General features: G+C 40.4%; 1 protein-coding gene across 5 annotated transcripts in view; it reads left to right on the top strand.

Annotated features, from left to right (window-relative positions):
- cep104 (centrosomal protein 104) overlaps positions 1–19923 on the top strand; it is a 258319-nt gene that overhangs the window by 107730 nt on the left and 130666 nt on the right. For 3 of the 5 annotated variants that reach the window (XR_005945259.1, XM_041205856.1, XM_041205854.1), the window contains one exon: positions 18299–18376. The exons of the other annotated variants lie outside the window; for them this stretch is intronic. Coding sequence is in view for 2 of the 3 variants with exons in the window: in XM_041205856.1 (XP_041061790.1) it covers positions 18299–18376 (78 nt within the window). In the remaining variant the exon portion in view is untranslated. The remainder of the gene's footprint in view (positions 1–18298; positions 18377–19923) is intronic. 5 annotated transcript variants of the gene reach the window in all.

The following is a 19923-nucleotide window of genomic DNA, read 5'->3' as shown; positions in this document are numbered from 1 at the left end:
TGGAGTTTGGCAGTCAGCGGGGGGAGGGTGGAGGAGGAGGGAGCAGCAGAGCCCAAGAGGGGCTTCACTGAGTTTTCTGTCAACAGGAACTATGGATAGTTTGGCTGAATCCTTCATGACCATATGAAATAATATTTTTACAAAGCACTTCAAAAACACAGATTTTCATATTTATATGATGTATTAAATACGACACACAAACTTTGTATACTGTGCTACTCTATTCATATTTTGATTTTGCTAGTGTATGAATCCAAGTTAATTTTCAGAAAACGAAAAGAAAAATACCTGGAAAAACTCAGCAGGTCTGGCAGCATTTGTGGAAAGGAGCACAGTTAATGTTTCGAGTCCGCATGACTCTTCAACAGAACTAAGGAAAAATAGAAAAGGGGTGAAATATAAGCTGGTTTAAGGTGGGATTGGGACAAGAAGAGCTGGATAGAGGGCCAGTGATAGGTGGAGATAACCAAAAGATGTCTCAGACAAAAGGACAAAGAGGTGTTGAAGGTGGTGATATTATCCAAAGGAATGTGCTAATTAAGGGTAGAAAGCAGGTCAAACAAGGTACAGATAGCCCTAGTGGGGGTGGGGTGAAGGAATCAAAAAAGGCTGAAAGGTAGAGATAAAACAATGGATGGAAATACATTTAAAAATAATGGAAATAGGTGGGAAAAGAAAAATCTATATAAATTATTGGAAAAAACAAAAAGGAGGGGGAAAAATCAGAAAGGGGGTGGGGATGGAGGAGAGAGTTCATGATCTAAAATTGTTGAACTCAATATTCAGTCCAAAAGGCTGTAAAGTGCTGAGTTGGAAGATGAGGTGCTCTTCCTCCAGTTTGCATTGAGCTACACTGGAACAATGCAGCAAGCCAAGGATCGACATGTGGGCATGAGAGCAGGGTGGAGTGTTGAAATGGCAAGTGACAGGAAGGTCTGGGTCATGCTTGTGGACAGAACGAAGGTGTTCTGCAAAGCGGTCACCCAGTCTGCGTTTAGTCTCTCCAATATCGAGGAAACCGCATTGGGAGCAACGAATGCACTTGACTAAGTTAAGGGAAGTGCAAGTGAAATGCTGCTTCACTTGAAAGGAGTGTTTGTGCCCTTGGACGCTGAGGAGAGGGGAAGTAAAAGGGCAGTTGTTGCATCTTGTGCGGTTGCATGGGAAGGTGCCCTGGGAGGGGCTTGAGGTGTAGGGGGTGATGGAGGAGTGGACCAGGGTGTCACGGAAGGAACGATCCCTACGGAATGCCGCCGGGGGGGGTGAAGGGAAGATGTGTTTAGTGGTGGCATCATGCTGGAGTTGGCAGAAATGGCGGAGGATGATCCTTTGAATGCGGAGGCTGGTGGGGGTGATAAGTGAGGACAAGGGGGATCCTATCATGTTTCTGGGAGGGAGAAGAAGGTGTGAGGGTTGCTGCATTGTTCCAGTGAAGCTCAACGCAAACTGGAGGAACAGCACCTCATCTTCTGACTAGGCACTTTACAGCCTTCCAGACTGAATATTGAGTTCAACAATTTCAGATCATGAACTCTCTCCTCCATCCCCACCCCCTTTCTGATTTTTTTCCCCCTCCTTTTTGTTTTTTCCAATAATTTATATAGATTTTTCTTTTCCCACCTATTTCCATTATTTTTAAACTTATTTCCATCCATTGTTTTATCTCTACCTTTTAGCCTTTATCAATTCCATCGCCCCACCCTACCCCCACTAGAGCTATCTGTACCTTGTTTGTCCTGCTTTCTACCCTTAATTTGCACATTCCTTTAGATAATATCACCACCTTCAACACCTCTTCGTCCTTTTGTCTGAGACATCTTTTGGTTATCTCCACCTATCACTGGCTCTCTATCCAGCTCTTCTTGTTCCCACCCCCCCCCCCAAACAGCCGGCAAACCAGCTTATATTTCACCCCTTTTCTATTTTTCCTTAGTTCTGTTGAAGAGTCATGTGGACTCGAAATGTTAACAGTGCTCCTTTCCATAAATGCTGCCAGACCTGCTGAGTTTTTCCAGGTATTTTTGTTTTTGTTTTCGATTTCCAGCATCCGCAGTTTTTTTGCTTTTAATGTTCAGAAGTTGTTTTAAATTTATTTATTCTTGGGATGTTCGTGCAGCTGTCATTTGTTGTCCATCCCTAATTGTCCTTGAGAAGGTGGTGGTGAGTTAAAATGGGATCACATTGGGGAATAGCTTCCAAAGCACTGCTGTAGTCCTTTGCTTTGCATGTATGCAATCTGACAAGGTCATGTTCTGCTGTTAGTATGGACTTTCATTCTGTATTACATGCATTAGCTGCATTGAATGCTGAAATGCTGAGATCATTTGATTCAAATGCATTGTTCTAAAGTCTTGATGATAGAAGGGGAAAAAAAAGGTTAAGTAATGTTTCTGCCACTTGAACTCTAATAATTTTACCTATTTGTTGCGGCGAAGAAGCATTTATCGCATTTCACTACAGACCATAAAAACGCTATAATTACATGATGCCTGTCGCAAAAATAATTCTGAGCTTTTTGCTTTTGGCCGCTCTCCTCCCGGATAATAGAAGGGTCTGATCAGGTAAAACTAAGCAGCCATCATTCCTTCATTTTTGACCCAGCTAATATACATTACTAAAACAGAATTACCTGGAAAAACTCAGCAGGTCTGGCAGCATCGGCGGAGAAGAAAAGAGTTTTTCCAGGTAATTCTGTTTTTGTTTTGGATTTCCAGCATCCGCAGTTTTTTTGTTTTTATCTAATATACATTACTGTTGGGTCTGCAGTAATAGCCAGTGGCATTCTCATTTGCACCACAAAATGTTGATGAAAGGTAAGAACCTTAAACTAGTATGACCTTTGAAAAATAAAAATGTTCTTTGAAATAAGTTTTTTTGGAAATATAATTTGTATCCTTAACCAACTGCTCCTTCACCCCACCTAATGTTAATGAAGAATCAGTTTTTTAACGTCAATTCATTGTTTTGTTTCAAAATGAATATTTCTGATTTTTGAGAAGGTTGCAAGAAGTTTTTGTAGATTGGAGCACGATTAACCCTAACATTGGCTGACAACAACCATTTTTTCTGGCTAAGGAGATAAATAAGACATTTCAAATATTCACTGTACAGTTAGTCAATTTAATGATTCAGTGTTCGGTTTGCAATTCTTCCTCCTTGGTTGTAATCCAAAACACCAAAGGTTTTTTAAAATCTGTTGTTGATAGTGTTCTTCCTCCCACTCCCTCTTTACAAGAGCTAAGAACCTAATCAATATGCTAAAATCCTAAACTGGCCAAGACTCCTTTCTATTTTTTTTAAAATAAAGAAAAATAGTTGATATAAACTAAGCAGTCATCACTCTGGTTGAGAATTTTCATAATTTGTTCAAAGGCTGGCGAGTGCTTTCAATCAAAGGTTCCCTGGGCAGGGTGGGAGTGTGCAGAGGGTGGTGGAGAAAATTTTAAATTCGGAATAGGACTAAAATTTAAATAAAACTAAAACCTGAATTTGATCTGTCTTTAGTTATATTAGTAATTTCCTGGGGAAAATAGGACTATTTGTCCTTGTCCATTCCTATGTTAATTAGAATCTTTGTTCATATGCAAATGCAATTATTTTGAATTCTTTTACTTTTAACCTATATATGCCACCATATCCAGTGTTTGGCTGGCACTCGGCCATTAATCAATTAGCCTGAAGCATGGCAAAGGATTAAGGCGAGCAGTACTGCTGCTAATGCCATGAATGCAAATTTTCAGCGCTATTCATTTTTGTAGCAAGGAAGAAGGAAGGTGGTGTTACCTAGACCGAGTTCTGCTCGGGATTATGAAACAAAGAGCAACAGTTGATGACTGAGCAACACATGGCATGAAACAAAGGGGAGAGAGAATAAGGCATTGAGACTTGGAGAGAGGACTAGAGAAACAGCAAAGGAATGAAAAAGGGGGAGATCAGTAATGAAAGAAGTGGCGAAATACAGGGGAAAAGGGGTTATAAGAGGAAATGCTGAGAGAATTTTGGGAAAAACAGGAAAAAAAGGAAACTAGAGGCAGGAGGAAGAATGAGCCAAGGAGAGTTGTATTTAAGATGGATGTGAGGAACAATGAGTGCAATCCTGTTGTTGAGTAAATACCCAGAAATAAACTGCCAAAAGCAGTGCTATTTTTTTTACTTGTGTGATTAACAGCAAGCATCCGTGTGTGTCTGTGTGCACGCGCACACGTGTGTGCATATATATTTATATGTTATATATTCAAGGCTTGTGACTGTTAGTGTGGAATTTATTGCCCTGCTCTTTTCTGAAATTTCTCTCCAGTTCAAATAGCACATATGCATGAATAGAAGTTTTTAATCCAAAAACCGAAAGGCAACTTGGGTGTTAATGGGTTAAATACAATAGCACTCAGACATTACACCAGTAAAATATTAGATTATCAATAGCTGCTTTAATTTAGATAAAGTGCACAGAGTCCTTGTGTGTATAGCCTAGGCAGCCAAGCCTTGAAGGAAACTATTTGCCTTGAAAAGACTATTATTAAGGAGTAGTTTTTCATTTCTGTAATGCCATGTCTAAGGTAGTTAAGAATGTATTTCAGATCAAAACCGCAAGAAGACCATGTTGAACTCTGCAGGAAAAATAAATGTTGGAGCAGTTGAAACTAGGCTTTCCATACCATATGCTGTAGTGTGGCATTACCATCCAATTTATTTGCATTTTTACAATTTCTATTTTTACTGGGTATACTGTGAAAACAGTAGCATAAAATAGCAGTTACTAATGTTTGTAGTTTGCTATGAATTTATGTAGCTAATTACAGCTGTAGAATTACTTTCTCATCATACCAAAGTTAGCAGTTATTTTTCAAAACAAAAATTGCCTCGAGCTCCCATGTTTAGTTCAGTGTCTAAGTTAATCTATCTCAGCCATGGTAGCAATTTTGGGTGCTACAATTGATCTGAGCATTCCTGGGTGAAAGAGGGCTAAAATCAACCCTGGTTGCCAAATCTTCATTATTTTCAGTAAATCCTGCTTTAATCGTGCATATTTGGCTGTCAGATCAGTGCAGCATGTACAGATAAATAGTCTGTTAAGACTATGACTTGGTTTAATGAAACCAGCATGACTCAATGCCTTCAGAGGGATGGGGAAAAGATTTTGTAGAGTGGTGGGTGTGGGGTGGTGGGGGCAGATGAATCATTTTAGTATGCTTGATATTTGTAAAGCTTAGGTTCTAGTTCCACAGTAATTCATTTTCTATAAAAGCAAAAAACCGCGGATGCTGGAAATCCAAAAGAAGTTCTGTTGAAGGGTCATGAGGACTCGAAATGTCAACTTTGCTCTTCTCCGCCGATGCTGCCAGACCTGCTGAATTTTTCCAGGTATTTCTGTTTTTGTAATTCATTTTCTGTCTAGATGCCAATAAATAGTTTTTTAAATGCATAATATGCAGAGATACTGTACCTTAAGGCGACAGTAACCATGAGAGTATTGTGATTTCCCTGACCTTTTGCTGTGAATGAGACATCAATAGTGTCTAATCGCTTCTTCACTATTTAGTGGGACCTGAAATAGAATGCACAATTGTGTCCTACCATTAAGATCACTTAGAGCTCCAGTGCTGTGTGTGCCAATGGTCTGCACCCAAGGGTATTAACTTTGATTGAGGCTGCTGGCTGCTGGTGAAGAATGATTAGACAGAATTATAAACTGTACTTCAGATTGAATCACTGTTTGAGAAGTTGTTCAGGATCATATCCTTGGACCTCATTACATAGGAGATGGCAGAAGTGAGCTGTTACTGTGTTTGTGTGAAGAAGTAGAATGACAGATAGCAGTTTGGTCTGCTTTTGCTCTAGGGTTTGGTTTTCCCTTTGATTAGCAGCATGGGAGTGTTACTGGGAGTGGTTGTGATTGTTCATGAGTTCATATTAAGTGTCAGAACAATTTTTGTATTTTTTTTAAATAACTTCACGCCAGCTTTCAATTGCAGTGGAATGTTACCAACATGCAAGCGTAGCAGGCACGTATTGCTAAATTATTCATTTAAGAAGAGTGAATGCAACAGGTTTAGGTGGAAAGTGATTTGGAGTTCACATTTACATTGATTAATATTTTATCTATTAGGTTGTCACAATTTTACATTGCCAAAGACAATGAGGACTTTTGATGACGAGCTTAAATTATTCATCTCAATAATTGATTCATAATTGGTTTGAAATTGTTATGGCTGTTTAGATCTAAACTTATTTTGTTTTCCCTCTGACAGGCAAGTGTGTAACTTTTTTGTTGAACTTCACATCTTTATAATGGTTATCAGGAGATAAGAGTTGGTGACAGTTGGAAACTTGGGACAAGCCATGAGAGAGAACTGACTAGTGGATGTTAAGAAACAAGCATCGTGAAATTAGAAATTGAGATTTGGGTAAGATGTCTTAAGGGCAATGGGTGGTCTGCAATAACCAGTGATTTAGTGCATTGATATACTGCATGATATGGTACTGAGCCATAGAAAACAGGAATGCCCCAAACCCTAAATTCTGAGCTCTTGGCCATTCTCTCAAGCCAGCAATGTGTAGTGATGCAGGGGTGAGGAAGTTGGTAACTCCAGTTTACTTCAACTCATTTAATTCTCCCAGGTAATGGAGTTAGAAAACTACTGGGCTGGCCTCTGCTGATCTACAGCCCTGCTGAAGCATACAAATGGGAATAAAAGCAAAATAGCGCGGATGCTGGAGATCTGAAATAAAAGCAAACTATTGGAAAAATTCAGCGGGTCCGTGCCGTACTGTGGAGAGAGAAACAAAGTTAATGTTTCAAGTCCAATATGCCTCTGCTTCAGAGTTCCAAAGAGTCATATTGGATTTAAATGTTACCTCTGTTTCTCTCTCCACAGATGCTGCAGACCTGCTGAGATTTTCCAGTACTTTGTGTTTTCATACAAATAGGAATGCTGTTTAAGAACAGCGACGGACTCAGCTGTGGTGGCTCTACGATGATTTAATCAGTGTCTCTCACTCTGCAGGCTTGTAGAAAAACATTTTAAGCAACAGTAAAATATTGTCAGGGCCATTTACATGCCTTTTTTTGTCATAGCACTCAATGCATTTATGGCAAGGGATGGATTTAGTTACATCCTAAATTAATTTTTATTTACACTATTGGTTGCAACGGCCTTTTCTTGCAACCATGTTCGAATCGCTGCTTTTAAAAAAAATGTTAAGAATGGGAAGACATGAGAAAAAATCCACTGCAAGAAATTATAAGCAATTATTATCCAGTTCCTGGATGGTGGGCTTCCTGTTTTGTGATTTTAATATTCAAGAAAGGTTAGTCAGCAAGAAAACAACAGATTTCCAAATATTTGGCTCATCTTCATGAAAGAATCTTTTTGTACAGGAGGGAGGACATTTGGCCAGTTGTGCCTGTGTACTGGCTCTTTGAAAGAGCTATCCAGTTAGCCTCACTTATTCAATTTTTTTCCCATAACCCTGCAAATTAGTCTTCAAGTACATGTCCATTTAGCCGTTGAAAGTCACTTAGGAAGCTGATGCCACCACATTTTCAATTTGTACGTTCCAGATCTTAACCACTGCTTGAAGAAATTTTTCCTCCATGCCCTTGACTTTCCTCACTAATTATCTCAAACCCATGATCACTGGTTATTGACCCACTTGCCTGGGCAAAACATCTCAATTTTGAATAGCTCTATTTGGTCCCTCCTTAAACCTTTTGTTCTAAGGGGAACAATCCCAACTTCTCCAGTCTCTCCACATAACTGAAGTTCCTCATTGTTGGTGTCATTCTAGTCAACTCCTTTGTAACTTCTTTAGTGCATTGACGTCCATCCTAAAGTTTGGTGTTGAGAACTGTAGACAGTACTGCAGCTGAGGTCTAATCAGTGATTTGTCAGGTTTACCATAACTTCAAAGATAAAAACAAAAAACTGCGGATGCTGGAAATCCAAAACAAAAACAGAATTACCTGGAAAAACTCAGCAGGTCTGGCAGCATCGGCGGAGAAGAAAAGAGTTTACGTTTCGAGTCCTCATGACCCTTCGACAGAACTAGGTGAATCCTAGGGAGGGTTGAAATATAAGCTGGTTTAAGGTGTTGCGGGGGGGGGGCGGGGGTTGGGTGGGTGGGTGGGGGGAGAGAAGTGGAAGGGAGTAGTGTGGTTGTAGGCAAAAGCAGTGATAGAAGCAGATCATCAAAAGATGTCACAGGCGGCAGAACAAAAGAACACATTGGTGTCGAAGTTGGTGACATTATCTAAACGAATGTGCTAATTAAGAATGGATGGTAGGGCACTCAAGGTATAGCTCTAGTGGGGGTGGGGGGAGCATAAAAGATTGAAAAATATTTTAAAATAATGGAAATAGGAGGGAAAAAGAAAAATCTATGTAATTGGGCCCCAGCTATGCCTGTCTCTTTATGCGGTATGTGGAACATTCCTTGTTCCAGTCCTACTCCGGCCCCCTTCCACAACCCTTTCTCCGGTACATCGATGATTACTTCGGTGCTGCTTCATGCTCTCGTCAGGACTTGGAAAAATTTATTAATTTTGCTTCCAATCTCCACCCCTCCATCATTTTCACGTGGTCCATCTCTGACACGCCCCTTCCCTTCCTTGACCTCTCTGTCTCAATCTCTGGTGATAGACTGTCCACCAATATCCATTACAAGCCTACCGACTCCCACAGCTACCTTGATTACAGCTCCTCACACCCCGCTTCCTGTAAGGACTCCATCCCATTCTCTCAGTTCCTTCGCCTCCATCGCATCTGTTCTGATGATGCTACCTTCAGAAACAGTTCCTCTGACATGTCCTCCTTCTTCCTTAACCGAGGTTTTCCACCCACGGTCGTTGACGGGGCCCTCAACCGTGTCCGGCCCATCTCCCGCGCATCCACCCTCACGCCTTCTCCTCCCTCCCAGAAACATGATAGGGTCCCCCTTGTCCTCACTTATCACCCCACCAGCCCCCGCATATTCAAAGGATCATCCTCCGCCATTTCCGCCAACTCCAGCATGATGCCACTACCAAACACATCTTTCCTTCACCCCCACTGTCGGCATTCCGTAGGGATCGTTCCCTCCGGGACACCCTGGTCCACTCCTCCATCACCCCCTACTCCTCAAACCCCACCTATGGCACCACCCCATGCCCACGCAAAAGATGTAACACCTGCCCCTTCACTTCCTCTCTCCTCACCGTCCAAGGGCCCAAACACTCCTTTCAAGTGAAGCAGCATTTCACTTGCATTTCCCCCAACTTAGTCTACTGCATTCGTTGCTCCCAATGCGGTCTCCTCTACATTGGAGAGACCAAATTTAAACTGGGCGACTGTTTTGCAGAACACCTGCGGTCTGTCTGCAAGAATGACCCAAACCTCCCTGTCGCTTGCCATTTTAACACTCCACCCTGCTCTCTTGCCCACATGTCTGTCCTTGGCTTGCTGCATTGTTCCAGTGAAGCCCAACGCAAACTGGTGGAACAACACCTCATCTTCCGACTAGGCACTTTATAGCCTTCCAGACTGAATATCGAATTCAACAACTTTAGGTCTTGACCTCCCTCCTCCATCCCCACCCCCCTTCTGTTTCTTCCCCCTTCCTTTTGTTTTTTTCCAATAAATTATATAGATTTTTCTTTTTCCCTCCTATTTCCATTATTTTAAAATAATTTTAAATCTTTTATGCTCCCCCCACCCCCACTAGAGCTATACCTTGAGTGCCCTACCATCCATTCTTAATTAGCACATTCGTTTAGATTATGTCACCAACTTCGACACCTATGTGGTCTTTTGTTCTGTTGTCTGTGACATCTTTTGATGATCTGCTTCTATCACTGCTTTTGCCTACAACCACACCACCCCCCCTCCACTTCTCTCCCCGCCCCCCCCCAACACCACCACCAGCTTATATTTCAACCCTCCCTGGGATTCACCTAGTTCCTTCGAAGGGTCATGAGGACTCGAAACGTCAACTCTTTTCTTCTCCGCCAATGCTGCCAGACCTGCTGAGTTTTTCCAGGTAATTCTGTTTTTGTTTTACCATGACTTCCTTGTTTTTGTATTACAAAGCCAAGTGTCCCATACGCTTTTTCATTGCTTTACAACTTGCACTGCCAACTTCAAGGATTTGCGAATATGCAACCCTCCACCAGATCGTCTTAGGAAATGCATATAAATTTTTTAGCTAAAGCACATGCTGAATATTCTTCTAAATTATACACATTGTGCTACTTGTTCTCCCCACTTTAACTAATTGAGGCTGAAGTTTTTATTATATTTAATAATCCCCACATGCTGCTTCAAAGCCGTTGAATCCTTCCACTTACACCCCAATTATGATGCCTGTACTGAAGAAAATATTTTATTAATGTAGAAGTTCCATGCCACCCTTGATTGGATTGGTGATATTTTAACTATATTTGTTCATTTGAACAAAAATTAATTTTAGAAAGAAATTCAGGATTGGATTAAGGGATGATCCTGTTATACTTAAATGTTAGATTAACTTTGGCGGGGTGGGGAGAGAATGTCAAGCATTTCAGTGGCTATTCCTGACACAATTCAGGTAAATATAGCCATGTAGAATCTTAATCATGTATGCTATATGGAACTAAGCAATGGCAAAGTCAACTGGTCGCATCATAATGTTGCCACATCTATTTATGAATAAAGGGAGCACTTTCACAGCTGCTGAGAGGTTAATTGAAGGGATATGGAGATAGGGCAGGAAATTGGAGTTGAGGTAGAAAACCAGTCATGATCTTGTTGAATGGTGGAGCAAGCTCAAGGGGCTACATTCCCTATTCCTATCATTAATTATGGCAGACCCCAGCACAAAGTTCAAAAATAAGGCTGAAAGACTACAGACTTCAGATGGAAGTGACAAATGGATGATCCTTCTCTGCCTCCTCCTGAGATCCCCGCAATTGCAGGTGCCAGTCTTCATCCAATTCGATGCACTCCGTGTGACATTGCAAAATGTTTAAGTGCATTTGACACAGCAAAGGCTACAGATTCTGATGATATCCTGGCTGTAGTGCTGAAGACTGTTCCCCAGAATCAGCTGTGCCCCAGCTACATGTCTGGCATCTACCTGACAATGTGGGAAATTGAGCATTAACGCTGCCCACAGAAAGCAGGGCAAATCCAATCACTGCCCTATCAACCTCTCAATCATCAGCAAAGCGATGGAAGGGTTTGTTGAAAATGTCTTCTAGCAGCACTTACTCACCAATAACATACTTCCTGATGCTCTATCTGAGTTTTGCCAGGACCACTCTGCTCCAGACCTCATTACACCGTTGGTCCAGACATGGGCAAAGGAGCTGAATTTCAGAGTTGAGGTGAAAGTGATTACTTGTGACTTCAAACAGCATCTGGTTGATGATTATGCCAAGGAGCCTGGCCTAATAAAATTGAAGTCAGTAGCGATCGGGGAAAACTTTCTACTGGCAGGAATCATACCTGGTTACTGGAGGCCAATCATAATCTTAGGGTATTGCTGTATGACCTTGGTGAAGCAGTCTATATCCACTTGTCACAAAATCTGGATAACATCCAGGCTTGGGATAATAAGTGGCAAGTAACATTCACGCCATACAAGTGCCAGAAAATGACCCATTAAGAGCGAGCCTAACCACCTTCCACTGACTTTCATAGGTATGACTTTCACTGTGTCCCCACTGTCACTATACCGGGATTCAGCATTGACCAGAAAATGAACTGCACCATCTACAGCTACGGCTACTGGAGCAGCTCAGAAGTTGGTTATTCTGTGGTGATTGGCTCACTTCTCACTCCCTAAACCTTTTCACCATCTACAAAGCACAAATTGGGATTGTGATGAAATATTTCACAATTGCTTGAGTTGGTGCAGCTGCAACTACAACTTTAGTTTTACGCAATGTAGGACAAAACAGGCTACTTGATCAGCACCTCACTCACTTGCCTAAACATCTATCCCTTTGATCACTGGCCCACTGTGGCTACAGTGTATTGTCTCCAGGATGCACTGTAACAAATTGCTGCTGCTTTATATACTAAATGGTCAGATAAATCAACAGAGCGCACAATAAAGAACTTGACCAATGTCTTCTACAATAACAATAAAGCCATTGCAAATGCATCTTTGTGCTTATTTACCTTTGTCATTGCAGCCAACCATTGAGTTGATAATTTTGCCGCTCAATGCAGCCATCATAATCATTAATCCAGTAGCAAGGGTCCAAGGCCCAATCCCTAATGTAGCCTGATTGTATCACCTTTTCAACTTGGAAACTTGCTCTTTTCACCAATTGCAGATTTAGCCAGCATAAGTTACCTCGCATTCAATGACTATCTATTACAGAATCTGTTTGGACATATCCCTTTCCTTTTCTATTTCATTCCTTCAAAGTAATTAAGCACCTAGTTCCGAGAAAGAGAGAATTTGCATTTATGAGATTATTATGCTTCAGGATATCCCAAAAGCTTGAGAATCACTTTGGAAATGCACTTATTGTTCTGTGGTTGAAAATGACAGCCAGTTTGTGCACAGCAAGCTCCCACGAGTTACATTAAGATGTTTGACTGTTTTGGTAGCAATTACTTGAGGTTTGAATTTTGGCCAGGGCCCCTTGCTCTTTAAGCAAAAATGCCATAGCGTCTTTTATGTTCACCATGATAGGCAGGCAGTTAAATTTTCAAACAAAGGACAGCATCTCTGATTAAAGTCGGTAGAGATTGGGGAAACCTTTCTACAGGCAGGAATCGTACCTCGTTACTGGAAGCCAATCATAATTTTAGGGTATCGCTGTATGAGCTCCTTGAGCAAGAGCTCGAAACCCAACAACATTCAGCTACTTCATCGGTGACCTTTCCATCATAAAGTCAGAAGTGGAGCTATTTGTTGATGATGACTGCCAGATCCAATTAGAATTTTCTAGGTAATGAAGCAGCCTATATCCACTTGTCACAAATTCTGGACAACACCCAGGCTTGAGATGATAACCATCCCTTGATGCTGTACTGAATGTTAGCCTGCATTGTGCAAAGTTTTTGGAGGTGTCAGAATCAAGGCAAGAATAATACAACTGAGCCAAATGAATACTGGGAAGTTTACTTTATTTAAAATATAAATGGGTGTTTTCTCTTCCAATTGGTTTCCAGTCTAAGATTTATTTTGGCATTTTGAACACATTGATATAACTCTTTAGCAAGCTAGATTTTTAATGAGTGCTACTTTAGTGGCTATGATCTCAGGGGACTGCATTCTTCGTGAGTTGAACATCAGCCTCTTTGTATTTTACGAAAAAAATGCCAATGCAAAACAATGACACACAAGTGCAATGAAACAGAAAATGCTAGAAAAACTTGGCAGGTCTGGCGGCATCTGTGGAGAGAGAAACAGTTAATGTTTTGAGCCTGTGTGATTCTTCTTCCAAGTTAAAGAGAAGTAGAAATGTGATGGATTTTATACAGATTAAGGTGGGGTGGAACAGGTGGAGCAAAATAGAAAGTCAAAGGTAGGTGGGAGCTCAGGAGAGATTGACAAAAATGTCATGGACACGAGACAAAAGGAGTGTTAATGGTAGTGTTAAACACTAAAGGAGGTGCTGATAGTGGCATAAAGGCAAGGTGTAGAATGTGTTAATAACAGAACAAGGGTCGGTGCTCTGTGGAAGCACCACATAGAAACAAACGACAGATGGTCCTGTGGAGGTGGGGGTGTTGGAGGGAAAAGGACAAAAAAACAATTTTGGGGGGGGGGGGGGGAATTAAATAAAATTGTAAAAATTGGATTTAAAAAGGGTTAAAGATGGAGGAGTGAGCCAATGGTCTGAAGTTGTTGAACTCAATATTAAGTCTGAAAGGCTGTAAACTGCCTAATTGGAAGATGAGGTGTTGTTCCTTGTCATGAAACTATTAATGTATATATTATTGGACAATATTTTCTTTCAAAATTGAGGTTTAGTCTGTAGGTGTGTCTTAATTGGATTAAAGCCAGCTAGTCTGGGTGCTTTGTGTGCTAGTTTTGAGATGTAAACAGAGAGGCTTTTGTGTTTTTGAATAGAGCATTCGAGAAGGTGAGTGAAATCTGGCACCTAGCTAGCAGCGACCAAGCAATATGTTTATATTACTAATAAAATTGGTACTATGAAAGGGGTTTTATTGTTAGAAGAGGCTGGTGATACAATGAGAATTTACATTCAAGGAGCAGTGTTAGGTATAAGGATAGCAGTTTTGTGTGTGTGGGGCAGAGGCAATGTAAAATCAAAGTATCTGTAAGCCTACAACTGTCTCCACAGGAACCAAAGTGAAAGGAACACTATTTTGAATTCATAAGGTAAAAATGCTTTGCCTGGTGTCTGCTTAAAAATCTATGGGTTGCTGTTGCCTTAATGGAGATTAGTTTGGGAATTTGTTAAAAGTTATGATAGTAGTAATTTGTAGCCATGTATATGTGTTTAATGTGTTGTAACTTAATAAAATATTTCATTTAGTTTAGTGTAAAACCTTTCGAGAACTGGGGGTCTGATTCCTGAATTTAGAGTTGCATCTCAAACATACCACTTAAAAATATAGGTTATGACAGTTATTTAAAGATTTCCTCTGGGATTTTTAAATACCTCAGCTTTATCGAAGGGCTGTCTCATAACATACCTCCAGTTTGCATAGGGCTTCACTGGAATATTGCAGCAGGCCAAGGACGGACATGTGGGCATGAGACCAATATGGTGTGTTGAAATGGAAAACGACAGGAAGGCCTGGATTATGCTTGCGGACTGAACAAAGGTATTCCACAAAGTGGTCACCCAGTTTGTGTTTAGTTTCCCCACTGTACAGGAGACTGCAATGGGAGCAGCGAATACAGTAGACGGCATAAAGTGCAACCTGGCTGCTGTTGTACTGTGTAACATGCAAGATTTCTGATTGTGGCTTATATTCCCAGCTGACAACTTGAAAATCTCTGTTGCATACGAAAACATGAATGTTACGGACAGGAATTAGCTACTGGTTGATTTGTTTTGTTTTTAATGTACCACTTAGAAGATATGGTTCCTTGCATTTAATTCCATATCTTCTGCCTTGCGTCCAGGACTTTCAAGAATTATATTTATGCATAATATTAAAGTAGCCCAACTGTAAATATAGTTGTATAGTTGAAAATATAAATATTGTGCAATAGAATCTTCAGTTCCTAAAGTTTTCCTTTCATTCTATGTTGCTGCTCCCAAGCACAAGTTGCTCATTTCAATCTTTTTGCAGCTTGCTATTGTCTCCTGCCCTATTTTTAACTTTGAGACTTGCTAAAATTTGGAAATGTGAAGTAGCAATAAGAAAATTCAGAGAGGGGACAAAAAAAGAGAAATTATATCCCATTTAAGACTTATATTTATGTAATGAATTTCATGACCAGATGCCTCAAAGCATTTTACAGCCAATGAAATAATTTTTAAGTGTAGTCACTGTTGTAGTGTGGGAAATGCACTGCCAGTTTGCACACATTAAGCCCCCACAAACAGCAATTTAATAATGACTAAATAACCTATTTTTAGAGGTCTTCTGGTGCAGTGGCAGAAGCTCTGGGTTCAAGTCCCATTTCAGGACTTGTTGGCTGTGGAAGGTGTGTTCATAACATGGCCAAACAGGTTGATTATCAGTTTATAAATCCTTCCATTATGCCAGATGGCAGGCGGTAAGAACAGGAGAGTTTCCTGGTCAGCCATACTGCAGAAGGCAAACCACTGAAGTACTTTACCAATCATAATGATCGACCAATCCAATGAAAGCCCATGGTTGACAATGCCCTCTTAAGGCATGGTACATGAAGGAGGAGGGGGAATCTTTTTGTGATGTTGATTGAGGGATAACTCTTTTTCAAAATAATGCCTGATCTTTCATGACTACCTGAGAGGGCAGTTGTGGTCTCAGTTTAACATCTCAGCAAAGTTGGCACTACCAATACTGCTGGACTGTCAGCCTTAATTTTTTTTATGCTCAAGTCCTGGAGTGGGATTGAACCCCCACAATCCTTCTGACTTGGCCAAGACTGCTACCAACTGAGTCACGGCTGACTTATAATTTTGATTAAAAACTATTCCAAAATATTACATGTTCCATTGATGTCTTTGTGGCTTCTGCTCGCTCTTGTTTATATGCATTTATTATTAAGTGCGGTTGTTAGCCACAGATGTCACTGGGAGATAAAACTAAGCTGTCCATGGACCAGTAATGTGAAAGCCGTTTTATTGGCCTTTGCAGCTTGATTGGGTGCTCAGGCCTGTAGATGTCATTAAAATGGCAGACATGATACCTGTACTGCCAGAAGCAGCTTTTTACCTTCATTTTTATGCCAATTTGACGAAAGAGCACAATTGCTGAGGCTGAAATTCTGTGTAATTTGCTGCATCAGGGACCCTTCAACAAATGGAAAATTTTTATGCCCCATATTTATTGATTTGCTAACAATACAATAGTGTTCCCTTCAGCATGATGTGTCACCCAGATAGACTTGTATTTTTTTTTGTTAATGTCCAAACTCTCAGATATTTACCACTTGTCATGCATGTTTAATCCAGATACTTGTTGAGCACTTTGACAGAGACGAGCCTGCCTCAAGTCTTTTTATCTACCTCTGCTTGCTGAATGACTGGTCAGTTTAGGGTGATTCCTCTCAGAATCATTTTGGCTTCAAAACAAAATCTGCATGGTCCTGAACCTTGTGTATGGATAGAAAGAAGCTGCATTGGGATTTTACTGTTCTTGAAGAAAGTTAGGAAATACTTAAAACTTTGGTCCTTTGTCAAAACTAAATTTGCATCCAGTAAAACCCCCAAGTATCCCATGTGGTTACATTTTAATAGGGAAGAGGCCTCATTAGATGTGATGATGTGTAATGTTGATGTAAGAGTATACTGTTGTGCTGTTGTTAAGTTAGTAGTATTCATGTTCTTGTTTAAAAAAAAAATCTGATGGCATTGGTTTGTTTCTAGAGGAAATGATGGATGTTTGAGTGACGAGTATTTTGCAGTGGTGCTAAACAGTTGATTACCACAGTAAACAAATATAACCTCCATCTGTAACATATGATAAAGACATTAATAATACACGACTCAGATGAGTTAACCTTTTGAGGGAGGACTTGCTTTTTAAATATGAACTTGAATGTTTTTTCCATGTATAGAGAATTCTATTAGTTTGGGAAAATGAAGGCTGCTGTTCAACCAACTAGAATATAGGATCCAGCTGAGTCTCTGGAATCAGGAATGTTATCAATATACTTGTTATCTTAAAATGATAACTGAACTTAAAATTGCATCTCTGCTGATTGGCAGGGTATTTTTGGGTCATGTGTGCCTGAAACAATTGAAATTGTCTACTAAAGTTCTTGAATGTTTCAGTTAGCTCGATAGATGAATGCTTCTACAAAGTGACAAGTTTAAAAGTTTCAAACCCACTTTCTGCATTGTCATTCATTAGAATTAAATCAAATAGCTGCATTTTGCTTTAGTCGTGATCAAATGACTGTACATACCAAGCTAGAAAATGCCTCTCTTGCGTGGCTGAGGCAATATTTGTTTTAAGGATAAGTGTTACTTTTTTTGCTAAAAAGCTGCCTAAAAACTATGATGAGAAACAGTTACATTACTTGCCAAAGCACAGTGATATAGTACTTAAAATGATGGGTATAATTTGTTGAATGGTTTGTTGGTAGTATTCAACTGCATCGTTTAAATATTTCTATTCAGCAGTGATTTTCGAGTTCTGCAATCATTCTCTGAATCCCTTCCGCATAATAAGTGAATAGCCATTTCCTTTCTAGATGGGTAAAACCCTGAATCCAGACAATGAAACAGCCTATTCAGCTGCTTTAATCAGCACTCGTTTATGCTGCCTTTACACCTCATTGGTTTAAATTTCAACGATCAGTCAGCACCGATTTACAGTGTTTTTTTGCACTTTCATATGCTGGACTAATCTAATCTCAGTTCCAGAGCAATATCAAGCTTCCCTGCTGTCTAACCGAGCATGTTCATCTTCCATTCTTCGCCCACATTCTGAAAGTTTTTCACCCAGATGTAATCTGCTGACGGGTAGAGCAGCTGTATGTGAATCTGGCTGCAATTAAATACAGAAAGGCAGGTCTCCCACTACAACAGGGAACATGGGGTGCTTTATTGACCCCTTTTATCACATTTTGGTTTAAAGTTTATAAGTTTCCTTTAAACTTTGTTCTTGGTTTTACAGCTGACCTGAATTAGGGGCTGTGTCTGATTTATCCTAATTTTGTTAATTTAATTTAATTGTTTTAACTCAACAAGAGTTACAACAGGGAGCATTTGCAATGCACCATACTGCAATGGAGAAGAAAAAACAGAGAACTTACTCTTGCAGAGAAGGTAAGGGTCCTGGAAATGCTTGAGGGGGCAAAGATGTCACAGCTGGAAGTTGCCAGAAGAGTCGGGGTGTCACAGTCTGCCATGTTTCATCTGACAAGGAAGAAGGCTGCAATCCTGGAAGAGTGGCAGAGAAGCAGCAATCCAGACAGGAAAAGGAGGAGAATAGGTAAGGATGCTGATGTTGATGCTGCTCTGTTGCACTGGTTTGGAATGGCCAGGGCACAAAATGTCTTAATTACTGTTGAGATACTAATGTCTAAGGCAAGGACCTTGGCTGATGCTTTGCATGTGGAATTCACCCCAACCAGTGGATGGCTTAGTCACTGGAAAAATCGTAATAACAATTGTGCTCAGAGAAAGAAATTGTCAGTGCAAGTCAACCTACAGTTAATAGCTGGATTCATACAACACTTCTTTCTGCCCTGCAACATTTTAAGCCTGAAGATATCTTTAACTGTGATGAAACTGGCATATCCAACAGGGCTGTTCCTGTTGGTAATTTCTTTTTCAAACACACATCTCTAACTTGCAGTAAAAAAGCAAAGGATCAGCTTACTATTCTCTTCTGTTGCCACATGACTGGAACTAAGAAAACAAAGTTATTCTTGGTAGGAAAAATTCAAATCCGCGATGTTTTCAAGGCATCCCATTTTCACCTATTCCTGTAACCTACACGTATGAACACAATGCTTGGATGACAGCCTTCATCTTTGCAAAATGGCTAAATGACTTTGACCAAGAAATGGAAAGGCAGAGAAGAAATATTGATCTACTGCTAGACCAGTGCAGTGCACATGTTAGCAATGTCACCCTTCAAAATGTGAAATTATTTTTCCTACCCTCAAATGCCATGACTCTGATTCAACCACTAAATCAGGGAATCATCCGAAATTTTAAGGCACTGTATCGCCAAAGGATGTTATGGAAAATCCTAACTGTTGTTGATGAAAATGTGCAAGTGACAGCAACTGTAATAGGAAAAATGATCAGCCTCTTAGATGCAGCCCACATGATGTCTCGAGCCTGGGAAGTGGTTAAGCAGGCTACCAAAGAGGATTGCTTTCATAAGGCCATTTTTTCCCAACAATCAAAGGAATTTGTGCAAATGACAGTAGAGATGGTGATCCCTCCAAATGGAATAACTTATGAGTTTTATATTTATGTTGACTACGACTCTGACGTTGCCTGTATTAGCGAGATAGCAGATAGAGTTCTACAGTGTTCTGAAGGGACCAAAGAAACAAAGTGGAGGAGAAGGAAGAAAGTCTACCAGTACCCCGACTGAAGGATGCTATGCAGGCTTGTGCTACAATTGAACGTGTGCTAGCAACGACTGGGTGCAAATCCAAACGTCTTTTGCAAGTTTTATGATGTAAATTGTGAAGTGGAAAGAGCACTGGCTCTTCAGTTCAATCAATGCCAGCCTGTGCAGACTTCCCTACCTGAAATCAGAAAAGCTTGGATGAAACAATCTTAGTGAGTTTCAGATTTCTTATTTCAGTTGCTGTACTCCATTTCTGATTTGTCCTCTTAGAAGATTGTATACT

The sequence above is a fragment of the Carcharodon carcharias genome, chromosome 15 (assembly GCF_017639515.1).
Source record: "Carcharodon carcharias isolate sCarCar2 chromosome 15, sCarCar2.pri, whole genome shotgun sequence".
Classification (NCBI taxonomy): Eukaryota; Metazoa; Chordata; class Chondrichthyes; order Lamniformes; family Lamnidae; genus Carcharodon; species Carcharodon carcharias.
The sequence above is the reverse complement of the archived record's forward strand: the minus strand, read 5'-3'. Positions and strand labels throughout refer to the sequence as shown.